Source organism: Pseudopodoces humilis, chromosome 7, assembly GCF_049639895.1.
Source record: "Pseudopodoces humilis isolate 2021_Gansu_Grassland_sample_001 chromosome 7, ASM4963989v1, whole genome shotgun sequence".
NCBI lineage: Eukaryota > Metazoa > Chordata > Aves > Passeriformes > Paridae > Pseudopodoces > Pseudopodoces humilis.
In genome coordinates this window covers 26,880,840-26,895,165 of record NC_142206.1, presented here as the reverse complement: position 1 = coordinate 26,895,165, position 14,326 = coordinate 26,880,840, and the positions used below count along the sequence as shown (strand labels likewise).

Below are 14,326 nucleotides of genomic sequence, written 5' to 3'. Positions count from 1 at the left end.
TCCTGTGTCCTTAAACTGTCAACTACCACAAAATCTAGATAAAGATTTTTTTATTAGTAGACAGATAGATGATTTTCAGCTGTATTTAACATATATTTTGGCAATGAGTGCACCTCTGTAGAAGTGCCCATTCAAGGTTCCTTTCACATTAAGCAGCATTAATATTTCAGCTTTTAATCAATATTTCTGTTCATTTAAACAACATTAAAAAGTTGAAGCCTGGCCTAGCACCTGCCATAACAAAAATCAGAAATCCCCTAAATCTGACCCAGCCATGCACATCATATGCCATAATGTGCAGTAATATACATACAATGTTATAAAAGTTTCTTAGTGAAAACCTTGCCTTACATTAGCACCTACACAACAAAAAAGTGTCTATGAGGCCAGGATTTCTACGTGATCTTCAAAAATAGCCACTCAAGAAATATCACAAGTAATTACCCTTCATGCTACGTACCTGGTATCTACGTGGCAGTTCTCTTGTAGGGTTAAAAGCAATGTATAGAAGTCATTGCCAAAGTGAGCTTTTGTTCCTTAAACCTTACTTTTATCTATACATATACAAATATTCCAGTCTTAAGTATACAAATGCATAATGAAATTTGGACCAGTGTGTCTGGAACACTTTAAGCACCATCCTTTACATTTCCACGTATATGGAAAGCCCTTGTGCTTTGTGGACTAATTTAAATATTTTGCTTTGCTTGCAGAGCAATATCGAATACTTTGCAAATGCATTCCTAAGAGGTCAGATTATATTCATATATTAATGTTTCTCCTTCTCTGTTTCCAATTATTTTCTGCTTTCCCCCCACATTATGTCTTGCGATCTGTGACCTTCATGTTTTGAGAACTGTTGTTGTAATGTCACCATAACCACGCTCCATTTCCAATGAAAACAAGTATTTTCAAATTAAAGGGTAAAATAAGACAATATCTCACCCTGAGATGGTACAGCACCACTCCTGTGCTGAGGATATCATCATCCATGGCCATTAGATGAGGTAAATTAGAATCTATTGTTACTCCAGCTTTTTCTTTGTTGATGTCCACACTGTATTCTTCCATGATGGCTTTCCTGTCTGTCCACTTACTTGTCCAGTCTTTGGTCAATTGCTCAATCTTAAAGAATCAGAGAGAGAATTGTTTCACTTACTAAGTAGGCTAATTTTTCTTTTTGATCATGCTAACAAATTCTTTTACCTGTCCTTGGGAAAAACTTAAAGTCTGCAAAACCTTTCCAGGTTAGCAGTGATCAAATCTTCTCAGTAATTTTGGTAAGTGTACAATAATTTCATTTGAATAAATTGGAGTTTATGTTAGAAGGGACAGACTATGTATAATGAAATGCTGTGATATATTGAGACAGCTTTCAAACAAGAGATAGATTGTGCAGGCTTAGTGATGCACAGCGGACTGTGTCCCATTAAGGACATGAGAATTTTGTCATAAACTGGTGGAGCACATTCAACATGAATTAAAGACAGCAGTTTCCTGCATCTGCAGAGCAAAGGATTAAGACAAAAGAGTTTTCACTGTGTTTTCACAGCTACAACAATGCTATCCCCTTGGCCTAGTGGAGCAGGAGTTAGTTACAGCATCAAGTAAATCATACACACCTTCATTTCATTCTGAAGGACCAGCTCGGTCAGATTGCCATCCCTGTCATCACTCCAAGAGGGACTGGAATTTCTCTGTAAAAACGACAGCCACCGAGATCTACACGTTAGTTTTCTTATTCACAACTGGTGGGCATGTTCTTTCACTCTCCAGCATTTCAAGCTGATGAAGTCAAGAGAAAGAAAGGCAAAATACACATGCTGCCTTCCAGCATCTAGCCTACATCTCTCTAGCTATTGCATGCAATTTTTTTTGTCATAAAGAACTGGTGAAAAAGCAATAACAGAGATAGTTCAGTGTAAATAAGTCCTGAAATGTAGTTTCAGGAGAGAAAGAGAGTTTGTCTCTCTCAGCAAAAAATTCTCTCCATGGTTTGGAAGACCAATACACCCTTATTATTCCAGCAGAGAAAAACACCAGGGATGTCAGCTGTATTGTGAGGGCTAACAGATGTTCACAACTCTTTTTGTGGGAGAGAGCATGCAGGAAGTGTGAAACATCAATTCATCTCTCAAAGCTTCCATACGCTTAAAAATAAAATATTTCTATTTCATGGTATTTCTGGACAGGTAAACCATCCAACTCTATGAAAGACAGTCAAGGAAATCCTTCTGAATCATTACATGACTACTTATACTCCAGGTTCACCAGTACAGTGACAGAAAGAGAAGAAATGACAGAAAACAGTTAACCTTATAATAATTACAAAATCACCCAGAGAACAGTTTCATTTCTCTCCAGTTACAAACATGGAGAGACAAACATGGAAAGAAAAGGAGATGAGATGAAAGTAAGCTACCTAAATTAACACAAAAGCAGCAGTAGGGAAATGTTGCTACGTACCAGTTCAAAGCTCATCAGCATAGTTTTCAACCTATCAATTTCTTCTCTCAGTTCTCTGATCAGTTTCACATTTGCATCCTGAAACATTGAGACACAGATTGTTGGAAAAATCAGTTTTAAAAATACTCTAGCTAAAGAAATCAATGTGGAGATATTCCAACAGGCAGGAAGAGAGGAGAATAGGAAAACTCACAGCAGAACTCCTTGCTTCACTCTGCCAGGCCCTTATGTACTGCCTAGGGACAGGTGGCTCTCATCTTCCATAGATTCTCTTTTACCATAAACTTTTTTCCATCTCTCTTCTGAACACAGACCTGCCATAGCATTTTTTCCCATCATGACTAAATGGATACATCACTACTTCTAAGGATTTACCTTCAAAATAGTTACATTACATCAGAAAAATGCTGCTACTTAATGCCGGTATACAAAATCCGATTAGAGGAGATGACGTCAGAATGTCATTCAGGATGGTATTAAAAGCCCTTACAGCTGATACATAATGAATTTCCTGTCTGCTTGGTGTGGAGGCATTTATCTCACTTTCAGAGTAAGCGTTTCTGCACTGGCAGTTTCTGGAAAACAGCTTTTACAGACATTTCAGACAAACTCTTGAGTCAGGAATCAGCTTTCTCTGGGCTGCCAGGTCAATTTGCAGTGAGGGGAAGAAGACTGCAGGGCTGGGGCCAAGGGTCTAGGATAAACTGTGTAAGAGAGTGATGGGTACACAAGTTGGGAGGCTGAGAGGCTGAGAGTGACAAGTGGCTTACCCAGGAGTGTTTGTGACTTTAGCCTGTCACAGAGCTGAGAACTGCTGCTGGCAAAACCAAGCACACAATTGCTGCTACTACTGATGTTTGAAAACTACTTCTAGGCACTGGTAATTAAAATGCAAATTAAATTTGGGAAACTTAGGATTAGAAGGGTTTCCTTCTGCCCAAATTTATTGTTAGGAAAGCAAATAGCGAGATACAACTCTAAGATTCTATCCTTTCATCTACAAAATAAAATCTTGATGCACTCATGCCAAATCACAAAAGAATACTATTAAAGCTGTAAAATCAATGAATTAAATAGTAGGAAATGACTGGAATCAAGACTTTTTTTGAAACCAGAATTAACTGTATATTCCTTAAATGGATGCATGGGTGATTCAGTCCTTAAGTTATGTGATCATGTGTAAAGGGAACCTCATGTAGAATTCCAGGTCAAGAATGCTCAGTTACAGAGCAGCAATTCTAGAGTTTTATATTTCTGGATCAGTACACACTGCTTGAATTTTGCTGTAAAGACAGACAGAATGATGCACTTCCCCATGAATTATTTTTAATGCTGGTTCTTATGACTGTAGTATCTAAAACTTCCAATCTGTTTTAACATTCTGCCTTTGATTGAGAGAGTTTACATTTTTTCACACTTGATAAATGTGGACTGAGCGCAAGGATGGAAAATGAGAAAAAAAGCACGCACTGAAAATTTGCCTTAAGCGTCTGAACATCTAGCATTGAACAAGAACAGGACAGCAGAGGCAGCAATAGAATTCAGGCCTCCAGTGCAGCACTTGGCCCACTCCTTAATATTCTGCCATCTTTTAACTTGTGCAGCCTCTGAAGAACCTCTGCATAATCCAACAAATGATTCTGTCATAAAGTCAGAGCTCATTCCTAGAACAGGCAATGAATGAAGCTTGGGTTCTGTGGCCAAAATTATTCCCACATATTTAAAGACTTCATTATTTTGTGTACTGAGAAGAAGACAAATTGTAGCTGCATAGGCTGCCTTAGGGAGAACTCAAGGCCTCACCTCATTTACTCTGGGCTTGTTAATAATATTTTTGGCATTTGCAGCATATCTTAAGGTACTCATGGTCTCGTTGTAACTGGAGCTGGCAGGTGAGATGGCTAGAGAGAGAAAACAAATTACACAATTTAAAAAAGCATTTAATTTAACTCATCACTTTTCAAAAAGGTGTTTTGGGTTTTTTTTGGTTTTTTTTAGTCTTGCTTCTTTAAAAGTTAAAACAAAAAAATAACCCTAGGGTTATTTCATTAAGCTCAAAGAGAATGTCTTCTCCAGATTGTATTTATAACTGAACAAATCACCTAAAATCAAAGCTATGACCTTAAGACTCTTAAACTTAATTTCATGCACAATCAGCATGCATTTTTATTTCCTTGAGTATTCTATTGAAGTATTTAGGAAAATCTTTACAAGGACAGATTCTAAGTGCTATAGCTGACCTCTCACTGCAGTAGAAGTGTACATTAAAGGCACAATGCAGTACAAAATATAAAACAATTAATAGAAACCAAACTCACTGGCAATCATAATGGTCTTGGAGTTGCCCCCCAGACTGTCCTTCAGCAGCCAGGTGAGGATGGAGTCGCGGTAGGGGATGTAAGCCGGCCGTCTGGCCCCACTGCTGCTGCCAGGGGGGGGACTGCCCGTATGGCTGCCCTCCCCTTCGCTTGTCACGGTGTTAATGCTCTGGCAGCTGCTGAACATCTGAGAATTTTGTGCTGGGGGAGGAATACCACAGAGCTCAGGAAAGGGGTTATTTTTTTCTGTCATGGCTACTTAATTTTCTTAAATGTCATTACAGTTTATGAAGACACCACACAGCTGCTCAGTTGAGCTTTTTGACGTAAATGCAAATAAACATTTACACTCAACACACGGTGAGCGAGTCATACACTTTTATCCCTACCCTTCAATATAAAGAACTAACGTGCTTACCTAAAGTGGATATGACAATTCCAAGAGTAACTAGTGACTTGTTAATATTGGCACCTTCAGTAATTCTATCTTTACAGTAACTGGGATCAGCTCTTTCACTGTAGCAAGCAAGCATGAAAGACAATGCAAAATAAACAAAAATGCTTAATTATTAATATCCAGTCAATAAGAAAACATTATGTATTTTCAAGCAATACAAGAAAACAGAATTTATGAACTCTGCAATTAAAAACCCCATATACTTCAAATATTTTATATTGCCCTGTATTTCAAAAAGTCCGAACAACCATGAGCAAAGGCTGTTGGCGCAAGATAGCATTGAAGACCCACCAAAACATAAACTCAAGTCTGAACTGGGCAACCCAGTCATAGTGGTTCTGAATTTAAAAAACAACATGCATTTCACAATTCCACAAGGGTAAACTGGCTCAGTACAAAAGTCTGTATATTCCCTCAATGCTACTTTCTCTAACCATACGTGCATGGTAATTTATGTTTTGAGAAAACAAAAGTCCTTTTCTATGACTGTTCTGTAATTCTTCAGTATAACTTCCATCTTTCTGTTTTCTGTCACATCCAGCACAACCACATGTTCCTCACTGAAATGCATAGCAAAGATCAGAGACTTAGGAACTTTTGGAATATGAACAACATAAACAGTGAGATATAACTATTTTCTCCTGCCAATGCTAGGCACGAGGAACACATTCCTTTTCCCCCCCCACCTCTTTTCAAGCTCAGATTTAGTAATTCCAACAACAGCTACCAGAAAAAAACACTTTATAAGAATACAGAGCTGAATGGAATTACCTTAAGTGTATGCAACAGCACAGTACTGGTTCTGAGGACCCAGGAATTCCCTTCCCCAATGAACACCAATACCCAGTACAGAAGAACTATTGACAAAGACAATATTAGCTTAATATTCCCTGTTATGAGATTGTTAATGTACCTTTATTATAAGAAAGTCAGGATTATTGTTAGTTCAATGAAATTTTAAAATATTTAACTTCATCTTTTAAGATGATACTGCCAGCATCTTGAGAGAAAATCACCTCTTTCCCTTCAGTATATTATTACCTGCCTGCAAGGTCCACTAAGTTGATCTTGCTTGCAATTTCAGAGGGAAGATTGTTCTCCAATATAGCCTGAAGAAGAAAACATCAATAAAGAAGATTATTCCCCTTAATTAATTAATGAAAATAAAATTGATGTGCTCTTTTGTTTGAAGCTGAGTTGTACATATGACTGTCTCACTGCCTTTGTTTGTGACCTTGACCCTCTGACTATGTTCAAACCACTAACTCAACAGCTTTCTCATCCCACAGAGAAACTACCCTCTTATGCCAATTTCCTCTCAAAAAAACCTTTACTGCCTAGAGACTGTGAAAGGCTTTCTTGTAGACCTTGCAGAGTTATTTTCCACTAATGTATTCCAAAGGTCTTTTGTGAAACTAAGGAAAAATATCCTAAAATGTTCTGTGATTACAGGATGTTAGAAGTGTGAGATAGAAAAGGTCTATTGGATCACTGAACGACTTCCCTGCCAGGGAAGGATGTAATTCCTCCAGAGAAAGGCTGCATTGTCTCAGGGAGAGTACTGGATGCCGAATGCTAAAGAGATGAGCACATCTAAAAAGCTGGACAGATACAAAATTTTGGTGTAAACTAATGCTGTACTTCAATTAGGAATACTAAACAAGTGTGATAAAACATAACCTCAAACGTATTCACATGTAATTTTCACAGCATCCGAGAGGGGTTATTGCATTTCAAAGGATTAAAACTGAAAACATTCCTTTCTAAAGTGAGGTTCTGGCACCACTTCTGACCTTAAGCTTGCACAAAGGAACAGAATGCTTCAATAAACACTCAACACATCTGCAGTGTGATCCAAAGGAAATAAGTAACAGCTTCCACCATTACATTGCAAACAACACAAAATAGTGACGAGTAAACAGTGCACAACACAGTGAACAATGCTTTTGAAAGTGAAGAGGAAGTTGGGTTATTTTTAGCTAACCTGAGTGTAGTGGATGGTGAAGATAGCATGGGATCTGCTGCTGGCATTGTGAATATGTGTAGCTGCTGTGATTCTAGAAAGAAGAACAAACCATTCAATTAAAAAGAGTTACTTCCCTGTATTCAGGGAAATCAAAATCAACAAATACAGTAGATAAATGAAAAAATGTGAAACTTGGAGAATATGGCAGGCTGCATTCTTGGATCTGATCCCTGAGCATTTGGCAGAGAACATGGAAGGGTGGAAACTGAGAATCAATTAGAGGTGTTTTTTTTCCACCAGCAGCACTCTGAGGAGATATCTTAAAACAGCCTTACAGCACAGGTATAAGGAGTGGCATAAGCAGGGAACACAGCAGAGAAGTACAGACAGCAACAGCATCAAAGAGTTCATCCCCAATACAGAGTGTACAAGCCCAGCACATTTCTTTTTATGTCCCCATTTTTATCCCTTGGCATTTCCAAAGGGTTCAAAAACCTTCATACACCACATCTGGGGTTCCTTCACCCTGGCAGAGCTCTTTTGCACTGCTAGAGTCCAATGAGACTAACCAGTGCATGCATGTGAGTGCTAAATGAATACTGTAATTCCCTGTGTGACACTTGCTCGACTCTCTGGCATGGACAGAGCAGTCAAACAGCTCTGACCCAGTGCACTCTGGCAAGCAGGAGCTGCTCACAGAAAGAGGAGCAGCAGGACACTCCTACTTGCCTCTGTAATGCAAACTTTTGGAAATTCTACTTTATTGTTGTTTTAATTAGAAAAACCCAAAGAAAGAAGGATTTTTTTCAGGGCAAAAGCAAACTCCTTTGAGCTTGCCTTGAGTATCAGCTATATGTGCAGCCTTTTTGCCAAGCCTGCCGTCAACAACAGCAGGTAATTTTAGCAGTGCAGAAAAGAACTGTGGTACCGTGTTTTTGTTACAAGCCCAGCTGTCAGAGCACTGCAGAGACCAGTTGCACTAGAGAGCAGCTGTGTGTACGCTGCTGAGTGCCCAGGGCATGAGGGCAGAGCCAGGACCCTCCTCCCCGTTATTCTCTGCTTCCCACACCTCCTCCACTGTCATGTGAGTGACCACTGCCAAAAGCTACAGGCAACTAAGCACATCTTATAAGTGATTATAAGCAAGCCAAAACTGAGGTAGCAGGAGAACATGAACCAGTCTCCAGATGTTGGAGGAAGACAAGCAGCTAGGTAAAGGGCAGAGGACAGAAAACAGCCCTACAGTGGGCAGAGAATGTAAGAGCACAGCACCAAAGTTTATAAAGAGAAAAATACAGTGCTCCAAGATTTGGAGGAGGAAGTGTTAGTACTCCCCACCTCCAACAATATACAGGGTAGTTACAGAGAGAGTTCACATCTCAATTACTCACAACCCACTTAACCCACATATTCACCTGGAATTTTTTGTACTGAAATAGTCTCTTTTTACCATAACGCTGCATCTATTGCTACAAGCAGAAACAGCGAAACTTAATCCTAATGTATATTCTATGGGGTTCTTTGTGATAATGCAGCTTAGTTTTTATTTACTTCCCAGCATCACTGTTACTTTAAAACCTTGACTAATCTTATGATAAGACTTAGTACCAATTTTGGAACTGTGATGAGGATTTGGAGGATCCTTTCAAATGTAACTCTTTTTCATTACTGTAAGGGCAGCTGTAAAGAAAAATATTCAGGGCTTCTTGTCAAAAAGTGTCTTAACTAACAAGAGCCAAAATAATTTGCTTCACCAGTGCTCTAGGTCCCACAGTTCACTCACAGCAAACACATACTTTGGACTAGGAACTTATAGAAATAAAACCAAATAATTGTAAACCAAGTGCTTCTAGAAAAGAAATAAGTATACATTATATTTTCAGCAGTTTTAAATCACTGAATTACACAATGAAGTGAGTTGAAAGCTACCCAGTCAAAAGTATCATGAGCAAGTGAAGGGAAAAAACAGATGTCTGTTTACAGCAAAATGTTTCCTTGGCTTGCATTTTTTATCACAGACAGATGGTGGAATTTTGTGGATAAGTCAGCATGGGATCAGTTTTGAAGAAGCAACTTCATGAGTGCTTGTAGCTCTTGTTCTGGGCAGTATGATGATAGGTAACATCTCATGTGTGTGTGTCATGTGCAGGATCACCAAATCTGACATCCTGTTATCACAAAGCACTGGCAACCCAGTCAGTAAAACAAACATCAATGAAATCCACACACAGTGAAAAAAAGAGTTAAATACAGATGGAGCTGGTTTGAAATGTAAAATACCTTTTAGCTATTCCTTCTTCTAGAAGTTTTACAACTTGCTTGTAGTCTGTAACTAAATGGTGAGTCAAACCTGCCAAAGATTCAAGAAGAATTAAATACTGAGCTTTCTCAGGAAGTTTCATTCTGTTTATCCAACAATTTACCCAGCATCAGGAGAACAAGGATGTTCTGCTGAGATAACAGTCTATTATACAAATAGTGTCTTGACTAGAGTAATTTTTTTTTAAAAAATGAAGTAAAAAATTCTAGTTCATCCTTCTGATGAAGTGACATTAGTATAAAAAAAAGCCTCATACCTTCAAAGATCAGAACTTTTCCATCTGCACAACAATGGTACTTAAAAAACAGTATAACTCTAAGTCCATAATAAATTTTCAGCTATGTCACTGCTTCTACTTGGGTACAAATATTATAAAAAAAATTTTGGCCATTGCTTCTGGATGAGAGCTCTGCTCACACAACTAACTGAACCAGGAACCAACCCCTGTGAATATTTACCACTTAGTTCAATAGGCTTTAGCCTACATCTGGGAATCTTCATGCACTTTTCTCCTCAGAGGGCTTTTTGAAGGATCTCCCCAAATAATGATATGGATCATCTGGCCTTTTCTTGTCTTCTCCTTCCAGTTAATCTTTGGTTCATTTTTACTTTTTTAAAGTCAGTCAAGTTTTTTTAAAATTTGACTGTATTTTTAAGGAGGGGAAACCCCCTAAAGAAATGAAAGGAATCCCGCATTCAGAGCCTGCTGTGCTGGAGGGGTGGTCATGACCAAGAGGGGCCCAGCTGAGGGCGGTGTGCTGCTGTGCTGAGGCACTGCTGGCTCCTGGCAAAGTGCAAATTCCAGCACATGCACAAAATTATCCTCAACAGGCTTGTATTCCCCATAAATCCAGTTTAATATGCCTCGTCACCAAGGATTATTTATCATCTGTACTGAAGTAACTCCTCAAAAACACCTGAGCTGTGAAGCAAGTCTTTGTCGTACCACAGCTAGCAAAACACGCCTGTGCAGAATGTTTTATCTCACAGCTGGAATCCAGAGCACCTTGCTCTCCCTCCACAGATTTAGGTTTGGACTGTTTTACTACAGACCAAAAAAGTGTGAGTGAAGGGAAAGTCCTGAAAAAAAAAATTGATTTGGATCAAATAATTTGTCTACTTCTAGAATATAAGTCAAAACTAATATGAAATTCAACAAGACTGAAATAGGTACTTCTGATATTGTTACGAGTCTATCCTTTCATGATAACAGCTTGCTTAACTCTAAATGAGAGCAAAACCTAGGACAAAGAAGGGATTTCACTTTAGTCCTTTAATAACTGATAAGTATTAAGAAAAAAAAAAGATTTTTGGATCACCCACACTTTTAAAATAACCCTAACTCCAGTGTGCGTGCGTGAACACTTGCACACACACAAAGTACAGGATGATTTTCAAATAGAAGTATTTCTTCTGCTCTCTAGTGTCTCTTTACAACACATTAATTCCAGAAGTCATCACATTTTCCATTTGAGAAAGAAGCCCATTATTTTTCCAGCCACACTGGGATCTTCAAAGCTCAGAATATGGAAACTATCATACATTGTTTTCCCAGACCCCTTTTCAGGGTCTTATTTAACTGAATAAAAATACCATTATAAAAAGGAGGCATGGATGAAATTCTTACCTGCCTACATTTCCCTAAGCACTGGAATTGTGAATCTAGCTGAGAGTTTAAAACAGTTAGCTTTTTAATGAGGTTAATGAAATATTTTAAATGTTGCTTGAAAAGAAATGATTAAGTGTTCTGTTGGCTGCCAGAAAAAGAAAGGTCATTTTCAAGTCCCATAGAAAGATCAAAACCACTCACTTGTCTAGAAATCTGCCTTGGAGTAAGAAAGGATCTCCCCCTAGAAATCTGTCTCAGTGTAATAAAATAGATTGCATCATTTCCTGATTTAAGAGAGGCCGATTCCTTAACAGTGCAACCATCTGTGAGGGAGAAGTTTGAAACTATTCCAATCCAAAGCACTGAAACACTTCCAGCATTTTAAAGGCTACAATCTCTAAGCCCTTACGTGAAAAAACAATGGGTTGGAAAACATTTAAAACACTTAGTGTTCAGAGCTGGGACTTTCTGACTGGACTTGCAAATGGAAAATGCATTGCCCAGAGCATCTAAGTGTCCTTAAAGGGATCAAGTTTTCTGATTATCCCCCGTCTCTACTCTTCATCCACAGCTAGCCATACTCTGGATGTCATTGACACCAAACACACAACTAAAAATAATTTACACTGAGGAGCTCATCATAAGAGCCAGCAAACCTTAAAATTGCTGATTGCTTGCAAGAAGTATGATGCAAATACAGATTTTAATAGTTAACTTGCTTGATCTATGGAAAACAATGGAAAATTTCTGAGCTTTGCTGACGTTCAGCATTTAATTTCTCCTATACACTAAATTGCCTGGAAGTGAAACACAAACCAAGCTCTCCTAGTACACTTGCTGACAATTTTGATCTTAGCTGTCTAGCTATTGGAATTATTATTCTTGCACACTGATCCTGCACAGAGAGACTACATATAAAATTGCCAAAGACTACTGCAGCATGTAGAAGATCTTCATTACAGAGCTCAGCAATTTTTGATTACAGCAATACATTAGTGCAGTTCAGAATGGCATCTCATACCAGAGCTGCGAACCTCTTCACAAGAGGCTTTCTTGAATTTGATCTTATAAAAATCAAGCTGACTATACTTCGAACTTGCATTCAAGTCACTGCTGCTTATTTTTGATGTGAGCTAATGAATGCAGTTCCATCACACTTTATTAGTCCCACTCCTAAACAGACACTGGGGCTGTCTCAAATAAAGCAAACTGTAACAGCTCTCAATTGCATAAACTGCATAGGCAAATTCATTAATATATATTTGTATACACATGTTGAAAAACAAGAACTATCATCTCTTGCCCTAAGCCACTGACTCATCAGCCTGAAATTACTTCAGTTCACGTGGTCTCACAACAGCATCTAATTGCACCCCATGGTGTCTTCAGCAGAGAAAATATTTCATTTCTCATGCATGTGATCAGTTTAAAAAAAAAAAACTTAATCACACTTATCACTGAAAAGGTAAAAGGCTGTCATGATATACAGAGGGAGTGAATAATCTAAAATAAATTATTCAAACTGAATTTGCAAACATTGCCAAAAGTGGCAAATGTTATTTAGATTAATCTTTTGCCATTATCTTTTCCTCTTAGTTTAAAAAATCTAATCAACTGGGACCTTTATTAGCATATTTCGGAACTCTGGCATAAAATTATTCCAGTCAAAAATTTCAGTTGCGTCCAAGTATAAAATCCTTATTCAAAATGAGTAAATAAAAAAGCACAATAGAAACAAACAAACAAACAAACAACCCCCCTAAGAAACCTCACAACAACAACAGTGACAAAAGCCACAACAGAATTGAAAAAGAAGTAATAGAATTGGCCTGGAAGTTTCCAGATGAAGACAAAACCGTGACAAAAAGGCAAGCCAGCCCATTGGCAGAAGCTATAACTTTATTTTCTTTTAAAAAAGGGAAACTCCATTATATGCAGCCAAGGAATCACTGGAGATATAAGGCCTGAGGAAAGAGATGGAAATTGCCAAGGAAGGAAGCAGTTTAAAGACCCCTTCTTGTGTGGTGAATGGGCAGCTGCTAAAAGAAAATAATTAGTATCTGAACTCCATCAACAATGAAGTTCTCCAATAAAAAGCAGGTAGAAACAGAATCTTGTAAAGCCCTCAATAAAAGCCAAATGTCTATGAATCTGCTTTTCAAGGAATTATGTTTGCCATACTAATGAGACCATCAATTCATCTATTATTTTCCAAGCCTCCTTTAAACAGGATGCTGATGTGCTGGGAAAGCACAGCTGAAACAACCAGAATGTCTGACAGGGCCCTGTGTACAGGACTATGAAAGTTCAACACTTTGCAAGTGCTGATTTCAAATTTTGAGAGGAGGAACCATGGGTTGTTAGATGTGCTATGACCTATACAGCAGGTGTCCAAGGAATCAGGCTCCATCCAATCACACAGTCAAGCCACTCTATCTGTTGTCACATCTTCCTTTAATCTCTGAAGGAAGGATAACCATGTGATGTGCAATGCCGTAATAAAGAAAAACGGAGAAAAGTCAACCAGGGAGAGCAAGAGAAATTCACTAAACAGAGGCAAGGACTCTGCTTAGAAGCCAGGACAAATCAGTATTTGCTCTGATGTGCCAGGATCCATAAAATTCTATGTGGTATGCATTTTGTGCGCTAAGTGCACACCCCCTAGGTATTACTACTCACTTGGTGGCCAGCCAAGCAGTTGCAGACTCAGTGATACTAGAGGCTACTCTGGAATTCTGTCCACTGGATACAAGGCAAGAAGAAAAGGAAATGTATGCATTTAATTTCCAAACAAACTCCCAGTTTGGAAAACACTCTTCCTTCTGATCTCCACCGTATGATTTTACATTGGTGCGCAGATTTTGAGATGTGATTTTTGCCAACTCTGGGTCAGATGCACAGCAATGTAGCTGGGGAAACTTTACTCCAGGAGCCAATTAATTTATGAAATACCAAAGGCCAAACTACAATTTAAAACTGCATGAGACCTTGAGGTGAAAGCACCAATCAAGACTGAAAATAAACAGGAAGTAGGAAAACAATGAGAGAGAAGGTAAGAACAAAAGTAAGGAAGGCAACTGAAAAAGCTAACAACTGAAAATCAAGCTTATTAGGTTTTCACTTGGGTGAGATTTTCACTGCTTCTCATGGCCTGCCCTGCAACATCAAACAGTGGAATTTATCTACTTTT

The 14,326-nt window shown here is 38.4% G+C and overlaps 1 protein-coding gene across 1 annotated transcript in view; it reads right to left on the bottom strand.

The window, feature by feature from the left end:
* Positions 1–14,326, bottom strand: part of STARD9 (StAR related lipid transfer domain containing 9) — a 96,158-nt gene that overhangs the window by 38,300 nt on the left and 43,532 nt on the right. Inside the window, exons 8-16 of the mRNA XM_014251875.2 lie at positions 9,488–9,557; positions 7,226–7,298; positions 6,283–6,350; positions 5,203–5,300; positions 4,785–4,985; positions 4,270–4,367; positions 2,467–2,544; positions 1,623–1,697; positions 946–1,125 (exon numbers count right to left, since the gene is read on the bottom strand). Coding sequence (XP_014107350.2) covers positions 946–1,125; positions 1,623–1,697; positions 2,467–2,544; positions 4,270–4,367; positions 4,785–4,985; positions 5,203–5,300; positions 6,283–6,350; positions 7,226–7,298; positions 9,488–9,557 — 941 coding nt within the window. The remainder of the gene's footprint in view (positions 1–945; positions 1,126–1,622; positions 1,698–2,466; positions 2,545–4,269; positions 4,368–4,784; positions 4,986–5,202; positions 5,301–6,282; positions 6,351–7,225; positions 7,299–9,487; positions 9,558–14,326) is intronic.